Genomic DNA, 22,428 nt, shown 5'->3' with positions numbered 1-22,428 from the left:
GGGTCACAGGGGCAGCAGCCTAAGCAGGGAAGCCCAGAATTCCCTCTCCCCAGCCACTTCGCCCAGCTCTTCCAGGGGGATCCCGAGGCGTTCCCAGGCCAACCGGGAGACATAGTCTTCCCAACATGTCCTGGGTCTTCCCCGTGGCCTCCATCAGTCGGACGTGCCAGAAACACCTTCCTCGGGAGGCGTTCGGGTGGCATCCTGAGCAGACGCCCGAACCACCTCATCTGGCGCCTCTCGATGTGGAGGAGCAGCGGTTTTACTTTGAGCTCCCCCCGAATGGCAGAGCTTCTCACCCTATCTCTAAGGGAGAGCCCCGCCACCCGGCGAAGGAAGCTCATTTCGGCCGCTTGTACCCGTGATCTTGTCCTGTCGGTCATAACCCAAAGCTCATGATGGGAACATAGATCGACCTGTAAATTGAGAGTTTTGCCTTCTGGCTCAGGTCCTTCTTCACCACAACGGATCGATACAGCATCCGCATTACTGAAGACGCTGCACCGATCTGCCTGTCGATCTCACGATCCACTCTTCCCTCACTTGTGAACAAGACACCGAGGTACTTGAACTCCTCCACTTGGGGCAGGGTCTCCTCCCCAACCCGGAGATGGCACTCCGCCCTTTTCCGGGCAAGAACCATGGACTCGGACTTTGAGGTGCTGATTCTCAACTTTATGGTTTGTTGTTAACATACAGTAATGTTGCACTTTTCTTTTGACAGAGAGCAAAAAGTCTTTCTTGCCAAAGTTGTCCCATCAGGTGAAGGTTCCACAGCGATCGTATCCAAAACAGCTGTCATTAGCTCTGGCGGGAGTGTCGCAAAGCCCATTTTGATGTCTCTTTTTTACTAATGTTAAATGAAAATCGCAGCATTTTCACATTCAAACATACAGTAAGTTCTCTTATAGAGTGTTTAAAGCCAGCAAGGCAATGTTGTTAAGCTTTGGAAATGACAGCGTACAACAATGACGTCATCACAAGTCTCTGTTTGTAAACGCTAAGCAGAGAGTTTTAGAACTCTACACTATGGCCACCATTTGCAAAAGTCTGCGTTTTTAAAGACAAAAGTAGAGTTTATTAAGTGTCCGTGTTCGTGTAGACATGGCCTTAGTAAAACACAGGGTGGCGGATCTGTAGAAATCCGAGTTTCTGTTTAAGAGCCGCAGTTCGTCCCTCTTATCAGCCAGGGAGAGGACACTCGACAGATGCATGGACCAAGGCGCAGTGCGTAATCCCTGCTGCCTCAGTCTAACAAGCGCGCCTGCTTGTTTTCCCTGTATCCCGGCAAAGTCCATAGAGAGCTGATGCTGCTCATCTGGTAAGACTCTCTGCATAACATTCTGAATCAATGAGAACGGGTGAAAAAACTTTTGGCAGAGGATAGGATTTAATAGTACTTCTCTGGTAAAAGAGACCAGAGAAGTGGAGCAAAAACTGCAAAAACAAAGAAAAAGGTTGCTTGCATGGGTGTAGGTAAGACATGTGTGTGGTGCTTAGACATGTCTATGATGTCCACATGGTTTACTTTGTGTGGCACTTGTGCATACTTGCCAACCCTCCCGGATTTTCCGGGAGACTCCCGAAATTCAGCGCCTCTCCCGAAAACCTCCCGGGACAAATTTTCTCCCGAAAATCTCCCGAAATTCAGACGGAGCTGGAGGCCACGTCCACTCCAGCTCCATGAGAACCTGACTCAATGTTGTGACCCTCTTAAACAGGACAATACTGCCATCTACTGTACCTAGAATAGAATGTCTGTTTTGAGGCCCACAGTAAAGAAACGTAACTTCATCACGTCGCCTGGATATTGACTCCAACCCAATATATTACACCTTCGACGAGCAAAATGAAGAAATACGCTTGCAAGTTCCAGAACGATTGGGAACAAAAATTTCAGTTTATCCAGTAGAGTTCGAAGGGGAAGGGGTATGTTGCCTGTACTTTTTGTAGAACACACTTCTCCATTGAACACGGTGTACAGATATACTCAGCCATGAACGGTCAGTCAGCAAAGCACAAAGCGTCCGCAGCGCAGCATCGTTCACAACCCAGTATTATGGCCCGTCTTGCAAAATAGAGACCCGATGGTGTATCTTATGCTGAGACAAAGATGGATGGCTATGCTGAAGCAACATCCCGTTCTCATTTGCGGATGTCTACAACAAATCCGTGAAGGATGTTCCCGGATTCGGAGATCGCTCGCCAATACGCAAATTGCAGAACAAAAGTTATTCAAATTGTGAAAGGTAAGTGTTGTTTTTTTTTAGTAACAGGCAAGCACATTACAGTTAGTAGAACAACTGTGTTTTTATTACTATGTACTTGATAGGTGCCGTCTGAAATTCAAACATTTATTTTATTTGTATATATAATAAAATAAATATATATAGCTAGAATTAAATTAAAATCAACTCGAGAACTTCATACACATATATATATATATATATATATATATACAGTTTATATATATATATATATGTATATATATAAATATATATATATATGAAATACTCGAGTTGGTGAATTATACGCCACCCCTCTTAACCACGCCCCCGCCCCAACCACGCCCCCAACCACACCTCTGCCCCACCCCCGACCACACACCCCACCCCCTACCCCCCACCTCCCGAAATCGTAGGTCTCAAGGTTGGCAAGTATGGGCACATGTGTTGGTTTTGAACCATGGTTGAGAGAGTTTGTTTGGATTGCTACATACACTATTTTGCCAAAAGTATCTGGCCACCCATCCAAACGATCAGAATCAGGTGTCCTAATCACATATACCACAGGTGTATAAAATCAAGCACTTGGGCATGGAGACTGTTTCTACAAACATTTGTGAAAGAATGGGCCGCTCTCAGGAGCTATGTGATTTCCAGCAAGGAACTGTCATAGGATGCCACCTGTGCAACAAATCCAGTCGTAAAATGTCCTCCTTTCTAAATATTCCAAAGTCAACTGCCGGCTTTATTATAAGAAAAGTAAAGCATTTGGGAACAAGAGCAACTCAGCTACGAAGTGGTAGGCCACAGAAACTGACAGAGAGGGGTCAGCGGATGCTAAAGCGCATGGTGCAAAGAGGTTGCCGACTTTCTGCACAGTCCGTTGCAAAAGAGCTCCAAACTTGATGTGACCTTCCAATTAGCCAATGTCCAGTACGCACAGAGCTTCATGGAATGGGTTCCATGGCCGTGCAGCTGCATCTAAGCCATACATCACCAAGTCCAATGCAAAGCGTTGGATGCAGGGTTTTGTTTTTAATTTCCTGAGGGAACTCTCCTGAAGGAATCAATAAAGTACCATCTATCTAGCTATCTAAAGCACGTTGCCACTAGACTCTAGAGCAGTGGAGACGCGTTTTCCATCTGGCAATCTGATGAACTTGACTGGCCTGCACAGAGTCCTGACCTGAACCCGATTGGGCACCTTTGGGTTTAACTACAACGGAGACTGAGCGCCAGGCCAACTTCAGTGTGTTACCTCACCAATGCGCTTTTGGAAGAATGGTCGAAAATTCCTATAAACACACTCCGCAACCTTGTGGACGGCCTTCCCAGAAGAGTTGAAGCTGTGATAGCTGCAAAAGGCGGAATGACATCATATTTAACCCTATGGGTTAGGAATGGGATGGCACTTCATGTTCATATGTGAGTCAAGACAGGTGGCCAAAAACTTTTGGAAATATAGTGTATATATTTATGGTATTATACACTTTCTGAATATCATTCACAGACTGACATTACTGAGGATTGCTTAACTATGAGCTATTCGGCGAAGAGGAATATATCATAGAGTTATTAAAATATACAAAATATAAATATAAAATACATTTTGATACATCCCACAGGTCAAATAGAAATCGATTATGGGCTTTAGTTTGGACAACCCTGGTCTAAATACGACCAGAACTGCTAATGGATTAAATTCTAGTAGTTTTTCCGTGAAATTTCAACAATACTGTATATTAATGGTCTGTTACATTATTTCGTAGCGTGTCTTTTGGCTGTGCTGCTTCCATTACCTGCATGTGTGTTAGATGTTTTGTCCAATCAGGTTTCAGGCTCTATATGTTGCCATGTCAATATAATCTTCCAAGGGCCTTGGGAATAAGAAGTGCTGGCCCAATGTCACTTCGACTATAATGGCAATAAGGCTGTTTGTTTAACCAATCAGATTTTAGTAATGCTTCTCACGGCCTGCATGCATGCTTTTCCATGCTTTTCCGGGAAGCCCTAGACTTCAAAAGACGAAGTAGACCAACCAGCTTATTTCGGCCCTGGACAGGGTTTGTTTGGACGATCCTGGTAGGAATGCATGGATTTTGTCAAGAAATAATCAGGATGAAATGTTACATATCTGTTGTTTATGTTGTTATGTTACAAAATTAATTGAAAATATTGATGGTTGTTCTTTGGGGAGCCAGAAAACAAATATTTTCATCTGAATTGCAAATCACGTCCATTAAAATTCTGTATCAGTTCATAATTCTCAAAAATCGATTTGTACAGACGTTTAATTAGGGCATCTCTGTACTTTCTCGCTGCATGAGTATGCAGCCAAGAGGAGCTTTTGTAACTTATTTTGAAAAGGTTATAGTATATTATCTAAACCAAACAATAAACTGCGAGAATAGGTTTGAATCAAGAATTGCTTGTGTATCAAATGGTCTCCGCAAGAATTTGAATCGAATTAAGTCATGTGTTGTTGTAACATTAATATTAGGGCTGCAAATCTTTAGGTGTCCCACGATTCGATTCAATATCGATTCTTGGTGTCACGATTCGATAATATATCGATTTTTTAGATTCGATTCAATTCTCGATTCAAAAACGATATTTTTACTATTCAAAACGATGTTGTATTCATTCAATACACAGGATTTCAGCAGGATCTACCCCAGTTTGCTGACATGCTAGCAGAGTAGTAGATTTAAAAAAAAAAAAAGCTTTTATAATTGTAAAGGACAATGTTTTATCAACTGATTGCAATAATGTAAATTTGTTTAAACTATTAAACGAACCAAAAATATGACTTATTTTATCTTTGTGAAAACATTGGACACAGTGTGTTGTCAAGCTTATGAGGTGCCATGCAAGTGTAAGCCACTGTGACACTATTGTTCTTTTTTATTATTTTTATAAATGTCTACTGATAATGTAATGAAAGATTTTTAATCACTGATATGCTGAAATTATGACTAATATTGATACGGTTGTTGATAATATTCATTTTTGTTTCACTTCTTTTGGTTTGTTCTGTGTCGTGTTTGTGTCTTCTCAATTGCTCTGTTTATTGCAGTTCTGAGTGTTGCTGGGTCAGGTTTGGTTTTGGAATTGGATTGCATTGTTATGGTATTGCTGTGTAGTGGTTTGTTGGGTTGATTTAAAAAAAAATCTATTACTTAAAAATGAGAATCGATTCTGAATCGCACAACATACAGTTTTCGATTTTTTCCCACAACCCCTAATTAATATCCATTCTTTTTACATTCGACCGAGGCCCAATTTATAAGTCAAAGTTACAAGCAGTGTATTGGAAGGGTTAATAAGTGGTTCTTGCCATAGTAGCAATGGTACCATCCTCAATAATCTCATTTTGATGTGTTTTTGTATATTACTGCTGGTTGGTATAATTAGGAGGTCACAGAAGGTCAGAATACAGTAGACATATATTTACATAAAACTGGTGTTCTGGGTGAGTTTACAAGAAAAACGAGCAGAGAGCATGTCCATAGGAAAAACATTTTATTGAAAAAAACGTTTTCAGGTTGTAACAGACTGGTGGAATGTGTGTTATACAGTATATCCTCACGTTGAACTCGTTTCAGATTTTGAACGCTGACTCCGTCTTTCACAACCTGTCCCGCTCTTTTTTAACAAGAAGGGACGACAGCCACCCAGTAAACACGACGGGAAAGTAAACAAAAGAAACCAAGGTTGGAAGACAGAAAACAAAACAATGCAAATATAATACTGTGTTACTTACAAACTGGACTGAAATTAAATCCCAAATGGAACCAAAAAGGAACTAGTTCAATAAATATTTATGGTACACACTTATGGCACAAATATGCAGCAGTCAGTTTGGCAAATGTTTGCTTGTTTTTTGTTTTTGTTTTGTTTAACCAAATTACCACAGAATCAGTGCAAAAGGGAAGGAAGTGGGGAGTACACTGGCTTTCCATTGAGCGCTAGCTAAAATACATAGCAAAAAATTCAAATTGTATACAAAACATTTGATTTATAAAAATGTTTTTTTGTGTCCTCATCGATATTTACAAGCTATTTACCAAAAAAGTAGTATGCTCTGTCTCACTGAAGTGTGTTCAATTTATTTTTCTAAACATTTTCCCTATGTAATTTCCTAAAAATGTGAATAAGGCTATTGTAACAACCCAGGATCCATATACAATGCAAACATGAATGTATTTACAGTTTATTACCTACAGAAGGATGGTGCAAAATTACTGTGTCGAGTGACCAAAGGGCTGACCATACGAGCAAGGCTTTTTTTTTTTTTTTTTTTTTTTTTAACAGGAACCTGACGTGCTTTTTTTTTTTTTGACCTGCTTGCTGTTAAACTCTCAGGCCTCTCGGCGGCTTTTTGTACGACGTTAAACCAAAAACTGGTCAATGTCTGGAGAGTGTTAGTCAAGCAAAAAAAAAAAAAGAAACACCAGAATCGAAGAAACAAATAAGATTGTCATATTTCGCTGCGGTGAAACGGCAACAAAACAAATTGTGTTTCAAATGAGTGTGTTTTTCTCAACATGTGTAGATTCTTGTTCTGTGTCAGACATTATCAAAGCTCATCTTTCGTACGACTGCAAAACCGCAGAATGTAACCCATAAGAACCCACTCCCATTTCTGTTTAATATAAAGTTATAGGGGATCTTTTTTTCTTAAGTATCATGTAAATAGGGTTGCCGACGGTCCCTTGAAAAACAGAATCGCCTCATATTTGGAAACAAAATCATGTGTCCCGTAATTATCCTAGAAGGAATGCATTTTGTCCCATATTACTGTGAAAATCAAAAATGTAATTATTGAACGACAGAAGGCTTAATATGAACTTGTTTCCGCTTATGGTTACATCGGAAAAAGATTAATGTAGTAGGAAAGGGATTCATTTGGCCCCAATCCTGGATGGATTACTCTGAGAGGAAGAGGTTGGTTAATCATTTTGCAATGCAGTCTTCTGAAAATGATGGAAAGTGCCACCCTAAATAGCAACTGACGCTGTAGTCGAAGTCGCAATCTAAGATATTTAATACTCTATTGCCATCCGCAGGTTAAAGTTTGTCACGTTTCATGTGTCAGGTAAGCCGCAACAAATTAGGTTATATGAATCCTCTTCCTACTGTATTAATAAGCTAAAAGTAAATAATCAACTAAACCAGCCAAAATACAATTATTTCTGTTATTCTGTTATTTTACGCTTGACAAATGATTCCAAAAGATTCAAGTTTGAGTGAATTAGTATAAAATTGTTTTAAACACACAAAAACTGACGGTAAGGCTAATAACAATCAGGCTTTTCAGGGAGATCGCAGCCCTAAAAGTAAACTATGTGTTGTTAGGTATATATTGTAATTATTTTTGTATACTAAAAATAAATGTAAAAGATGTCACACAAGTTAGATGTATTATCTATTAGAAAATAACTTGACACTTGTATGTGTCTAATACCACAATTTTACTTTAAAAACATGTACTCCTCAAAATATTTGAATCAGTGATATTTATTGAGTGTCGTATTAGAATTTTTGCAATTGTGACACATTTAAGGCTGACAGCAAGATAGTGATGTTTTCGTGCTTGTTTTCTAGGAATTCATTCAATAAATATTGTAAAAGTAGTTGTACTGTAAAATACGACACCCTATAGTTATAAATATAATTTTGGAAATGAGCTGGCTTACTTAACGCGCTGCTATTTTGGGGAAGCCGTTATAGTCACATGACAACCACCAATGTGTGCTGTACGTCACTTGGGGGCAAAGCTGAACGGACCATTTTAGGACATTTCAAGTGTTGTGGGTTCTTATGGGTTGAAATAATACAATCCCTGTTTCCATATGAGTTGGAAAATTGTGTTAGATGTAAATATAAACGGAATACAATGATTTGCAAATCCTTTTCAACCCATATTCAGTTGAATGCACTACAAAGACAAGATATTTGATGTTCAAACTCATGAAATTTATTTTTTTTCGCAAATAATAATTAACTTAGAATTTCATGGCTGCAACACGTGCCAGAATAGTTGGGAAAGGGCATGTTCACCACTGTGTTACATCACATTTTCTTTTAACAACACTCAATAAACTTTTGGGAACTGAGGAAACTAATTGTTAAACCTTTGAAAGTAGAATTCGTTCCCATTCTTGTTTTATGTAGTCATTCAACAGTCCGGGGTCTCCGCTGTCGTATTTTACGCTTCATAATGTGCCACGCATTTTCGATGGGAGACAGGTCTGGACTGCAGGCGGGCCAGGAAAGTGCCCGCACTCTTTTTCTATGAAATCACGCTGTTGTAACACGTGACTTGGCATTGTCTTGCTGAAATAAGCAGGGGCGTCCACAATAGCGTTGCTTGGATGACAACATATGTTGCTCCAAAACCTGTATGGACCATTCAGCATTAATGGTGCCTTCACAGATGTGTAAGTTACCCATGCCTTGGGCACTAATACACCCCCATACCATCACAGATGCTGGCTTTTGAACTTTGCGCCTATAACAATCAGGACGGTTATTTTCGTCTTTGTTCCGGAGGACACTACGTCCACAGTTTCCAAATATAATTTGAAATGTGGATTCATCAGACCACAGAACACTTTTCCACTTTGCATCAGTCCATCTTAGATGAGCCCGGGCCCAGCAAAGCCAGCGGCGTTCCTTGGTGTTGTTGATAAATGGATTTTGCTTTGCATAGTAGAGTTTTAACTTGCTCTGACAGATATAGCAACCAACTGTAGTTACTGACAGTGGTTTTATGAAGTGTTCCTGAGCCCATGTGGTGATATCCTTTACACACTGATGTCTGTTTTTGATGCAGTACCGCCTGAAGGATCAACGGTCCGTAATATCATCGTTTACGTGCTGTGATTTCTCCAGATTCTCTGAAACTTTTGATGATTTTATGGACAGTAGAAGGTAAAATCCCTAAATTCCTTGCAATAGCTCGTTGAGAAATATTGTTCTAAAACTGTTCGGCAATTTGCTTACAAATTGGTGACCTTCGCCCCATCCTTGTTTGTGAATGACTTAGCATTTCATGGAAGCTGCTTTTATACCCAATCATGGCACCCACCTGTTCCCAATTAGCCTGCACACCTGTAGGGATGTTCCAAATAAGTGTTTGATGAGAATTTCTCAACTTTATCAGTATTTATTGCCACCTTTCCCAACTTCTTTGTCACGTGTTGCTGCCATCAAATTCTAAAGTTAATGATTATTTGCAACAACAAAAAAAATGTTTATCAGTTTGAACATAAAAATATGTTGTCTTTGTAGCACATTCAACTGAATATGGGTTGAAAATGATTTGCAAATAATTGTATTACGTTTGTATTTACATCTAACACACTTTCCCAACTCATATGGAAATGGGGTTTGTACTATTAGTTGTAGGGGGGAATAAAGCTGTTCTGACATACTTTGTATTGTGTCTTTTGAAACATCGTTCAGTGGTTAAGAACACTTTCCATAAGTTTTTTTTTGTATTTTTTTTTAAATATCAGTATTGATTAAAAAAATAAATAACAATTGCATATTTGCAGATTTTGTAGCCTCTTAGAGGCACAAACCTCATTTTTCTAGGCTTGGCTTTTGGGTGAAATTTGATGTTCTTTATGAGAAAATGACAAGATGGGCTAGAATACACTCGTAATTGCTAAAAAAAAAAAAAAAAAAAGATGAAGATATTCAGAACTGTCCGAAAACCTGAACAGTCACATACGCGTACGCGCGAAACATGAAGGGTGTGTGTGAAGTATGCTTTGGGGACTGCTACACTGAGCGAGATGAGGAGACACAGCTACTCTGCTCCAGAAGAGCCAAGGGTCCCTGATGCCCCACCTAGCCCTGCTTCCTCCGGAGAGCTCGTGAAATCACAGGACTCGAGATTATATCAAATAATAAAACATCTAGGTTGCATAATGTGCGCTGATACCATAATCTATGTATAAATATTACCCTCTTGTCCGTGCCACCGTCTGTGCTGTCGTGTCCGTTATAAATAAATTCTCATATTAGTCTGTAAAATGTACATCAATGGAGTCAAATCACAAAACCCAAAAAACGTGGAAAATGACAATAGAGATGGAACAACACTGACAATGTAAGGCCATGTCCTCACCAACACGGATATTTAAAAAAAAAAACATTTTTCCCCACTTTCAACAAATCTGTAAAGGCTGGCCATGGCTGAATTGTTGGAGTATTTTAATGCCTCTGTTCATAGACGTTAGCGCTCACTTACAACAAACTTCCTTTGACTGGTTTCTGCAGAAAACTTTTGTGTCAATTTCTGTCATGTTGGAAACTTAGCAGTGAAGGATTTTTGATATTGGATAAGAGAGATGTTTTGGTACGACATTTTCCTGTTCGATTCCGAATAAATTTGCTGTTTTTATTTCAGCGTTGTCGACAAGCTCGCTTCGCAGCCCAAACAGCTGGCCGACTGGTCTCTAACAATCTCGCTGTCAAAACCGCTTTCGTCCTGAATCATTCACTAATTACTTTTAAACCGCCAGACCCAAGTATAGGGACTAGCGTGGTAGCATTTGTGTTGACAGACAAACAACAAAGGTTGGCTAATGGCTCGGCCAAACCGATTTTCTAAAAACAGAAAACAATTTAATCCACAAGCACTAACAATTAGGCAAATATGGAAATGAAAAAAACAGTCCAAGTCCGCATATGTCAGGAATGAGTTCAGAAAAACAAAACGGTATTGTAACAGGGTTTGAAAGCTAACACTAAGTCGTTCCAACAATCTTTCCTCATACACTAAAGCTCACTAAACAAGTTATTTACTCTAATCCAGTGGTTCTTAACCTGGGTTCGATCCAACCCTAGGGGTTCGGTGAGTCGGCCTCAGGGGTTCGGCGGAGGTCAAAACCCACCAGACTCATCGTGTAAATACAAACTTCTCCCTATTACGGATACGGCAACAGCTGACTTATTTGCAAGTGTGTAATTTGTTGTGAGTTAATGCACGAGTGTTGGTTTTGTTGCTTGAAGAAGGTGATGATAATGCACGGTTCAATTTGTGCAGCAGTAAAATAAAAAAAACATGGTAACACTTTAGTATGGGGAACATATTCACCATTAATTAGTTGCTTATTAACATGCAAATTAGTAACATATTGGCTCTTAACTAGTCATTATTTGGTACTTATTGATGCCTTATTTGGCATGGCATTATTATAACCCTAACCAAATAACTCTGAATTAAGTCTTTGCTACTTAGAATATGTTCCCCAAGTGTCCAAATAACTCTAAATTTGACATGATCTATGGTTTGGATTATGGTTTTGTTACTTTCTGGACTCTTTTAGTTCCTGTTTGCGCTCCCTTGTTTTGTTTGGTTACCATGCCGACTTAAGATCATTCTGTCATGACGGGGGTGATTCGCAGCTTACTGCGAGGTTTGTTCTCCCGGGATGCAAACGGACTATTCCGGACAAGGCTTACAGGTAGGAACATATTTATTAACTCATTAAATCTTGGCAGGGCATGAGGTAAACAAACATATACTATGGCAGGGAACAAACACAAAACTGTGGCATGACATAAATAAACATAAACTATGGCTTCGAACAAACACGAAACTGTGGCATGAAATAAACAAGACTTACGTGGCCACGGGATGAATCGAGCAACATGAACAGTGGTACCGCATGAAAACAAGCAATGACGCCAGGCCGACTGACTGGCAAAGACAGGCTTAAATAAGGGTCTTGATTATAATCAGGTGAAAATCATAAGTCGGCATGGTTACCAAACAAAACAAGGGAGCGCAAACTGGAACTAAAATAGTCCAAAAACTACCAAAAAAACAAGAAAAACATGATCCCGACCACAGATCATGACAAAATTAAGTCTTTGTTGCTTAGAATATGTTCCCTATACTAAAGGGTTACCAATAACATAACTTTGTCTTGAATTTAAAAAAAAAAACATTCTATTTTTAACTAAAGAAGGGTTTGGTGAATGCGCATATGAACCTGGTGGGGTTCGGTACCTCCAACAAAGTTAAGATCCACTGCTCTAATCCAATAGCAAAGATGTGTACATTTAACCATCAAAGCCTTACCTTTGCTTTGATACCACTATCATCACTGTAGACCTGGTAAATGTAGAGAAAAATGCTATTGATCTTGCACACATTTCATTCTGGCAAGCCTCCGAATGAGGTCAATTACTCGTATTCTGGTGTGAAATAACATTAAAATATGTGAGGCAATGTCGCACATTTTTTCACAAGCTTCATTTTAACCATTTAATACAGAAAACCCTGGTGCCAGAGTTCTTGAAAATGTTCACCCAGGACGGTCAAAACGCATAGAAAAATAATGATTTTTCTTTTTTTTGTGTATATATCCGTGTTCGTGAGGACAAAGCCTGAGAGTATGTCTAAAACAACAGGTGAGCACAGGTCATGCTTATTAGCGCCCTCGGATCCCTAGGGTAAACTTTACAGTACCGAGAGCTGTTTCACGCAGCTTTACTATCCTTGACTCTATCTCAGCCTTTCTTCACCTGAAGATTAAAAAACAAAAAGAAAATGCGACTGTTAAGGCAAACTGGATTCCTTATTGCCCTTAACGCTTTCCTGCCTCGAGCTCCGGTTCCAAAGAGACCATGATAGACCAATTATCTGTATCGCTGCCTGTCTGCGGACTGCTCTTAAGAGGTACCAAAACGGTGTTAAAAGTGCTGCTCTAAGTTTATAAAGGCGTCCGCTCTTTCTACCAGGACTTTGTTACTCCGCCTGTGTTTGAAAGTTACACAGAAAATGATGTGCCTGCGTGGAAAGAATCAAACCTTGTTCAAACCAGACTTCGGATCAAGCACAACACTCAAAAGTCTCTTTACAATTTGACACGTTCATCACAAAAGCAAATGATTAGACGTATCGCTCTGTGAATGATTACATATTGAAGCATTGTGACCATTTTGCCTGGTTTATTGTTTATTTGTGCCAGGGGAATCCTCCTGTCGTGCATCTCCCAAAATTCTAACCTCGCGTCATGGCCTCACGGCCCTTGTAGTACGGGGGACGGCGTGGTGCTTTTGGGAGAGAAGCCGTGCGGGTTCCTGGTTCGATCCCTGCCTTCTACCAACCTCGTCATGTCTGTTGTGTCCTTGAGCAAGAGACTTCACCCTTGCTCCTGATGGGTCGTGGTTAGGTTGGTTGCATGGCAGCTCCCACCGTCAGTGTGTAAATGTGGAAATAGTGTCAAAGCGTTTTGAGTACCTTGAAGGTAGAAAAGCGCTATACAAGTATAACCCATTTACCATAATTTTTGCAGGGGATTTTCGAGAATAAAAATGATTCTATTAGGTTCTGCTTCAATAACACACTACGTCTTTCTTTAATCGCCATTGGTTAATAGCGACACTGGACGCTAACAAGCTAAATAGCCAATGTCTTTGTAGCTCGGTGAGTTGACTCACTGGAAAATTTTGCCTCCAGCTTTTCGACTAAGAATTGCAACTTAGAAAGGACTAGACGGTATCATGTTTGCTGTAACATAGCCTAGTTAATGGCGGCAATGGTTTCAGTGATGTTTGGCTTCAGGTCCTTGATGTGTCGTTTCTTTGTTCCATACTTGATATCTTTAGCAAAACCCCATAAAGAAGCCCAGGTGAGTGGTCTTTCGGTCCAACGAACCATGATTCCAATCGGGAAAGGTTTGATGTGAAGAAAGCTTTGATCACTACTGCCGTACGTAGACAAAATCTGATCAACAAATCTCATCAATTGCTTTTGTAAGACATTTTTTTAATTGTAAAGAGACTTTGTGGCTACACTGTACATTTTGACACATAATGGGATGCATTTTTCTTGAAAAACTTTCAAGTAACAGGTGTGTAGCGACAGGAGAAACGGTGTAATCCGCATTAAAAACAACGTGGAGGTGGTGAGTCAGTCAGGAAAGTCCCGGAGTGCAAGAACGTATCCCCTTTCTTTGTTCACCTTGGACATCCAAGTAGTCTTTGCAGCCAGTGAAGCTCGAGAGAGAGCAACGTGAATGGGCTTTCACTTCCACAGCCGACAGCTCACACCATTCCCCTGCTGATGACGCAGCATTAAGGATACTTAGTCACGGGCGAAACTGAGGATCAAACCCAGCCTCTTCAGACTAAGTCATGCCAACATGGCCGTCCCACATCCCAGGTAGGATGTGGGACTCGTTTGCGTCCCTACAGCCGTATTTCCGTCGCATCCTAGCACAGGGGTTAAAAAAACAAAACACTTGCATACCTCTAAGGTCCCCTACATGTTGGCCACATCCACAAACCAGAAAGGGAAAACGTTAAGCCTTTCCGCTCCCTAAAGACCTGGTAAAGTATCAGCAGTGGCAACAGCAGCAATTTCTCCAACCTCTGCCAACTCAGCTGGACTGTGGAGATACCAAAAGAAATTGGTATCAGCAACCTTTCACAAAGAAAATATCGACAACATAGAGGAGAGGAGTTGGCAGAATGGGAGAGAAAGAGCGAGGGAGTCATGGTGGCAGCTGAAACCAAGACCTGGTCCCTCCTTTCCCTGGTATTGTTCCTGTCTCTTGCTTTCAGAGTTCCTCTTCAGACTTTGTAATAGATGTTGGCAGGGCTCTGCGGCGGCATCTCTTGGACTATGTAGACCGGGTGGCCGTAATCGCCACTGACCTTCTCGTAGTGGGGGCAGAAGACGCTGTCAGCAGTCCTGAGCGGGATGATGATGTCGCTGGGCTCGGAGCCATTATTGTTTCCGCCGCTGCCGCCTCGCTTTGGCGTGGCCAGAGTACTCAGGGACAACGTGGCCGCGTGCTGTGGCGAGTGCTTGCGGTGACGCCGCCGGTACTTGAGCAGCAGGAGGACCAGCATGATGATGATGATGATAAAGATGACGCTGCCAGAGGCAATGCTGACAAAAATGGCCACTCCGGAACCGATGAAATTGGATGACTTCCCGCCAGTGTTGTTTTGTTCACTTTCTCTGGACGCGACACCTGACAAGACACAGAACAGAAACATGAGAGTCGACGCATGATAGTAAATGTGTTTCTTTACCAGATCATGTTTCTGGTACAAGACACTATTTGTGACGCTCTAACACACACAAGAACCCAGACCCATTTGTAGGGTTGGGTATCGAGTATCGAGTATCGATTGGAACCGGGAATCAGTCAAAAGTTTAAATTTCGATACCTAGTTTCGATACCCAGTCCGCCGACCGGAAAAAAAGAATAAGTCCGCCGACCGGAATAAGCAGCCGCTGAACACCAACAAAGAAGCGCCCACCGCCGGAAGTGTTAGCATAGCCGAGCCTATGTAGTCGAACGAAACAGTCAAGCATGGATAGCGGGCGTCGGCGGTCAAAAGTGTGGCTTTATTTTACTAAAAAAAATGAAATATCGGCGAAATGTAACACGTGCGACAGGACTGTTTCGTGCTTAGGAGGGTGCATGATGAAGCACCTCCGAGTTCATGGAGTACACATAAATGCGTGTCCCGTAGTGATGCGCGGTTTGCGGTCACAACCGCGGATAAACCGCGGGTCGGGCGGGTGACATGATGAAAAAATAGATTTTAAATAGATTCGGGCGGGTGGCGGTTTAACCAATTCGGAAATATATATTGTAAAAATCCCAGGAATGTCGGCTCATAAAACTTCTTTGTTTGTCTTGTCTTTATTGCACAAGATGTAATACAACCACACAACAGCTCTCATGTCTCTAACGCTTTTCCCGGGACAACTCGAACTCTCACTTCCTGTCGATAACGTCACTTCCCTTTCTCTCCCGGAAGTCCCGCCCCCCAGCCATAGTCATTGGCTAACACCCCGTAGCCAGCCTCTACATTATACATAGTTAAATGTTATGTTGAAGAGGTTCATTCAGCCTACTGACGTGTATTTATAAATGCTTGATTTATATAGGCTAGTAGGTAAAGTGTTGTACCTGACAACTCTTGATGGTACAATCCATATAACACGTCACAGACAACGTCACGCTAACATCACGTGACACCTCTGATGAAGGCTGCAGAAGCAAGGTAGCCGAATCTTGTCAGGTACAACACTTTACCTTACTAGCCTATAGAAATCAACCATTTATAAATAGTTAAATGTTGTTACCCACATACGAAAAACGAGCAGCACTCTTTGAAACAGTATGTGGGCATACTTTTATTTTGAAGTGTCTCGTTTGGTCTGTCGACGGATGTAAGGAAGCTACTTCCGGGTGTGGCCAACGAGGTATTTGTCTTTTGTTGGTATTTTACTTGGTAACATGTTTGATCCACATGCTGTGCATGTTATTATTTTTACGTTTGTAACGTGCATTATTTATTACAGTTTTCACGGTTAATTTGAATGGAAAGTAAGCCTTCACATAAATCAGTTCAAGAAAGCCATTGTGTCTTTGCTATTTGGAGGGAGTTACACTTTCTAACCTCACTAATGCCTTGCATCGTCTATATTAGATATATAACAACGGGCGGGTGGCGGGTGGGTGTGGCTTTGATGAAATGTTGGTTCGGGTGGATTGCGGGTGGATGACGACTTTAGTGATGCGGTTGCGGGTGATATAATTGCCTATCCACGCATCTCTAGTGTCCCGTCTTCGGCGCGCTGCGCCGACCGTCCTCCTCTGCCTCTTCCTCTGGCTCCGGCTCCGACATCCAGCCTGGCACCTCGGTGACTGCAGTGCAGTCCGAATCCGGTAAGTAAAACAATATATATGCAATAAAAAATGTGTTTTGCACTAACGTTGAGGCAGCTAACAAATTAGCCCGCGTATTTTTTCGTAGACAATCTACAAACTGCTAGCCAGGCTCCGCGATGTGCTCAGCGTACTCCGTTCACCGTAGCGGCAATGGGGAAGATGTTGGTGCCACAGACGGAAGAGTGCCACAGAAAGGTCACTGCACACATAGTTAAAAGACCGTATCCCTTTTCAGAGGTGGAATCTCCAACATTTAGGTTAGTTAAGCAATAACGTAAGAGCTAAGCTAATTGATACTGGGCTAAACAGTAACAGCAACATTACATGTTTGTTTATGTTTGCAGGGATACGGTGAAAACTCTCAACCCAAAATACATACCACCTTCCAGGGACTACCTGGCAAACACATTGATGGCATTAGAAGAATCGTAATCGAGAATCGTATTAGAGAATCGTAATCGAGAATCGTGAGGAATCGGAATCGAAACAAAGAATCGGAATCGTTCGAATTCAAACGATACCCAACTCTACCCACTTGTGGATTAAAATACATTTCATATCACAGTTGTGACCAAAAGTATCTTCAATAAGTGCTCATACACACACAAAAAATATTTTAACCAAGTTTCATTAAAAAATAGCTGATTAAATTGGCACACAATATTATTTCCCTTGCAGAAGAAACATTTAATATTGTACTGTCTTCTTGGGAACAATATTCTTTTTATTTGAGTGTTGAAATGTTTATCTTCTGTATGAATTTGTAAAGGTTTTAAAATGTTATTTGATTATAAAGGTAGCCAACGTTTAAGCATGCGAGTTAGCAGCTAGCGATTGGTGACGCTGGCGGCTAGCTGCGCTAGATGTTAGCAGGTAATCAGTGCACTAGCTGCTAGCTAGCAGTCAGAAAATGAGCAGAATCTCGTGCTGTGAGTTTATCGAAGTACGATAATCAATCACGCTAATTAACGTTTGAAATGGTAGTACTAACCATCAGGAATTTTACTGCAGTTTATCATTAATACACTGGTAATCGTTACATCCCTATATCTACCATATGTTTATACCATTGTTTTCCATTTTAATTTGTTAAAATGTTTGTCTGTTTGTACACAATTTGATATCTTTTCGGGTTTTTACAAATTTGTATTATGGTACGACGTTTGTAATGGGGAAATACATGAATGTCTTTTGTGCTCATGTTAGCATTTACGCTAGCTAGTAATTAACCTTTGATTAATTGATTGATTGAAACTTTTATTAGTAGATTGCACAGTTCAGTACATATTCCGAACAATTGACCACTAAATGGTAACACCCGAAAAAGTTTTTCAACTTGTTTAAGTCGGGGTCCACGTTAATCTATTCACGTGCTAGCCTGATTCTATAGTAAATTCACAGTATCACCAGTCTATGAGTTTATCATTACAGTTTTACAAAACATTTAGTTAGAAACAGTGATACTAACCATCTACTCTGTGGCCTGGTGGTTAGAGTGTCCGCCCTGAGATTGGTAGGTTGTGAGTTCGAACCCCGGCCGAGTCATACCAACGACTATAAAAAAATGGGACCCATTGCCTCCCTGCTTGGCACTCATTAAGGGTTGGAATTGGGGGTTAAATCACCATAAATGATTCTCGGGCGCGGCACCGCTGCTTCCCACTGCTCCCCTCACTTCCCTGGGGGTGATCAAGGGGATGGGTCAAATGCAGAGGACTAATTTCACCACACCTAGTGTCTGTGTGACAATCATTGGTACTTTAACTTAACTTTAAACCTTTTTTAATTGTCACAGATCCACCATAGATTAGGAACACATAGCATACCTTTGTGTGTTTCTTTTCTAAGAGTGGGGCTCTGAACATACCCAGTTAGCTAGGCCGGGGGATTAAAAATACATAAAGTGTCAGCCAGAGGGAATTGTTTTTTCGTGATCTACAATTGTGTTGGCCAATCAAGTAATTTTTCACGGAAATAGAATGATACTGATCAGTGACCAGCACATCTGTAAACAAACAAGTGGGGAATGAGTCACCAACGCGTGGGATTCTTTGTTTGGGCACTCAATTCGGTGGAATAATACATGTGCACACAGACTAGTCTGCTGCGATGCATTGAATGTTTGGTCGTACGACAACCAAGGTAGGGTACGAAAACTGGGGCAAGATCATCACTCCAGAATCCGGAAGCACACCACCAGCAGAAATCATTACAAAATGACACCCAGTAGACAATAAAAAGTCGTTGTCGTAATGTTTGGATATTAATTTAAACCATAACCAACCATAGATCACTATAGCTATTGTTTCAAAGTAGGTGTACTATCATGACCTGTCACATCACACCGTGACTTATTTTGAGTTGTTTGGTGTCTTCCGTGTATAGGGCTTTAGTTCTTGTCTTGCGCTCCTATTTTGATGGCTTTTCCTGTTTTGTTGGTATTTTCCTGTTGCAGTTTCATGTCTTCCTTTGAGCGCTATTCCCCGCAGCATTTAAGTCGTTGCTATCTTTTTTTTGTGTGGACATTGTTGATTGTCATGTCATGTACGGAAGTCTTTGCTCCACATGCTGTAAGTCTTTGCTGGCGTCCAGCATTCTGTTTTTGTTTACTTTGCAGCCAGTTCAGTTCTAGTTTCGTTTTGCATAGCCTTCCCTAAGCTTCAATGCCTTTTCTTAGTGGCACTCGCCTTTTGTTTATTTTCAGTTTAAGTGTTAGATACCTTTTTACCTACAGGCTGCCTCCCGCATATTGTGATCACAACAAACCATGTTCCCGACATCTACTAAGTAATTAGCTACCTACTGCCATCTACTGATATGGAAGAGTATTACACGGTTACTCTGCCGAGCTGTAGACAGCACAGACACTCAACAACGACACATTATTTGCAGATTATAATTGCTGGCTTGCAAAAAATATTTTTAACCCAAATTACATAAACACCCACGGCACACCAGACTGTAACTCACGTCACACTAGTGTACCGATGCCCAGTGGTTGAAAAACACTAGTTTAGCCAACTTGTGTTTCAAGATGCATTTAAATGTATCAGTCAATGATGTAGAACAGGGATTCTCAAACTGTGGTGCGAGTACCACTAGTTGTAGTACACCAAAATAATCACTTGAATAAAGTACAATATTTTATTTTTTTTCTATATTCTAACGAAGTTTAACTGTTCAAACTGTTTGTAACGTTTCACTGGCCAAAAATATTAAATATACTTGTTAAAGGCCTACTGAAATGAGATTTTCTTATTTAGACGGGGAGAGCAGGTCCATTTTATGTGTCATACTTGAACATTTCGCGATATTGCCGTATTTTTGCTGAAATGATTTAGTAGAGAACATCCACGATAAAGTTCGCAACTTTTGGTCGCTAATAAAAAGGCCTTGCCTTTACCGGAAGTAGCAGACGATGACGTCACCAGTGTGAAGGCTCCTCAAATCCTCACATTGTTTCTAATGGGAGCCTCCAGCAGCAAGAGCTATTCGGACCGAGAAAACAACAATTTTCTCCATTAATTTGAGCGAGGATGAAAGATTCGTGGCTGACGATATTGATAGCGAAGGACTAAAAAAATAAAAAATAAAAAGGCGATTGCATTGGGAGCGATTCAGATGTTTTTAGACACATTTACTAGGATAATTCTGGGAAATTCCTTATCTTTCTATTGTGTTGCTAGTGTTTTAGTGAATTAAATAGTACCTGATAGTCGGAGGGGTGTGTCCATGGGTGTGTTGACGCAAGTGTCTGAGGGAAGTCACGGCAGCTGCATGGACGGCGTAAGCTCCGCAGATCTCCGGTCAAAGGCGACTTTTTACCACAATTTTCTCACCGAAACCTGCCGGTTAACAAGTGGTCGGGAACCATGTTCGCTTGAACGCTCTGATTCGTAGTAAAGCTTCACCTCTGGGAATTTAAACAAGGAAACACCGTGTATTTGAATGGCTAAAGACTAAAGCTTCCCACCTCCATCTTTCTACTTTGACTTCTCCATTATTAATTAAACAAATTGCAAAAGATTCAGCAACACATATGTCCAGAATACTGTTTAATTGCGCGATGAAAAGAGATGACTTTTAGCCGCAAGTGGTGCTGCGCTAATATGTCCCCTCCAAACTGAGACGTCACGCGTCATCATTCCGCGACGTTTTCAACAAGAAACTCTGCGGGAAATTCAAAATTGTAATTTAGTAAACTAAAACGGCCGTATTGGCATGTGTTGCAATGTTAATATTTCACCATTGATTTATAAACTATCAGACTGCGTGGCCGGTAGTACTGGGTTTCAGTAGGCCTTTGCATAAAACATCTGCTTTGTTTTCAATGAATACTTAGACCTACTATGTTACTGTAGTTTAATGTTGGTCATTATGGTAGTACTTGGGAAACCAAGTTGTTTTTGAAGTGGTAATGTTTAAGAACCACTGATGTGGAACATCACTTCCACGTGTGTGTTCTGACTCCTACTACTGTTTTTTTATTCAGCACAGAAGGCAAGGTGTGCCATTTCCTTCATTGAACAGGTGCTCCCTGGTTTCCCTGTCCTGTGCCGATCTCTTGAGGCACTAAAAGCGCTTTATCTGCCGCAGCACTGACATGAGTGTTGATAGAAGATGGCAGCGTAGTCCAAAACAACGACTCATCTGCACGGACGCCCATATGCTCCTGCCAGCAGCTGACAAGGCGTAGCTCATACGATAGCATTGCAAATGATTTGGTTGAATAATAAACATTTCAAGACCGTTAAGCTGTGCACTAAATGAGGTGGGACAACCATGACGATGCGTTTTAAAGTCCTTGAAAGCAGGTAGTAATAGCTAGCGTAGAAGACAGCATATGGTCTCACCTGGCTTCTCCAGAACTTCATTGTTTTTTTGGGTGTCCTTGCTGTCTGGGTGTTTAGGAGAGTTGGGCACCTTGGTGGGGTTGTCTTTGGGTGAAACGGGGTCTGAAGGGTCTAAAAATACAAGATACACAGACATTAAGTTGTATGGATGATTCACCTTTTCATGTCACAATCGCATCACCAAAATGATTCCCGGGCGTGGCCACTGCTGCTGCTCACTGCTCCCCCCACCTCCCAGGGGGGGATCAAGGGGATGGGTCAAATGCAGAGGGATAGATTTCCCCACACCTAGTGTGTGTGTGACAATCATTTGTACTTTAACTATTAACTTTATTATTGTCAACTATATGGACCATTCCACCCAATTGGGGTCATTTGCGTCCCGAGGAAATAACATTTGGAAATGTACACTAAAATAAATGTCCTGTACTTTGACCTGAATGACTTTTAAAATCCATCCATTCATCCATTTTCTACCGTTTGTCCCTTTTTTCGGGTCTCTCAGCTACAATTGGGCGGAAGGCGGTGTACACCCTGGACAAGACGCCACCTCATTGCAGGGTCAACACAGATAGACAGACAACATTCACACTCACATTCACACACTAGGACCAATTTAGTGTTTCC

At 41.1% G+C, this 22,428-nt stretch overlaps 1 protein-coding gene across 1 annotated transcript in view; it reads right to left on the bottom strand.

The window, feature by feature from the left end:
* Window positions 1-5,730: 5,730 nt before the first annotated feature.
* efnb2a (ephrin-B2a) overlaps window positions 5,731-22,428 on the bottom strand; it is a 90,752-nt gene continuing 74,054 nt past the window's right edge. The window contains 2 exon segments of the mRNA XM_061918615.1: window positions 5,731-15,232; window positions 21,802-21,912. Of these exon segments, the coding sequence (XP_061774599.1) occupies window positions 14,826-15,232; window positions 21,802-21,912 (518 nt within the window). The 3' untranslated portion in view covers window positions 5,731-14,825.

This window comes from Nerophis ophidion, linkage group LG13 (assembly GCF_033978795.1).
Source record: "Nerophis ophidion isolate RoL-2023_Sa linkage group LG13, RoL_Noph_v1.0, whole genome shotgun sequence".
In the NCBI taxonomy this organism is placed as follows: domain Eukaryota; kingdom Metazoa; phylum Chordata; class Actinopteri; order Syngnathiformes; family Syngnathidae; genus Nerophis; species Nerophis ophidion.
Note: the sequence above shows the minus strand (reverse complement) of the source record. Positions and strands in the feature narration are given on the sequence as shown.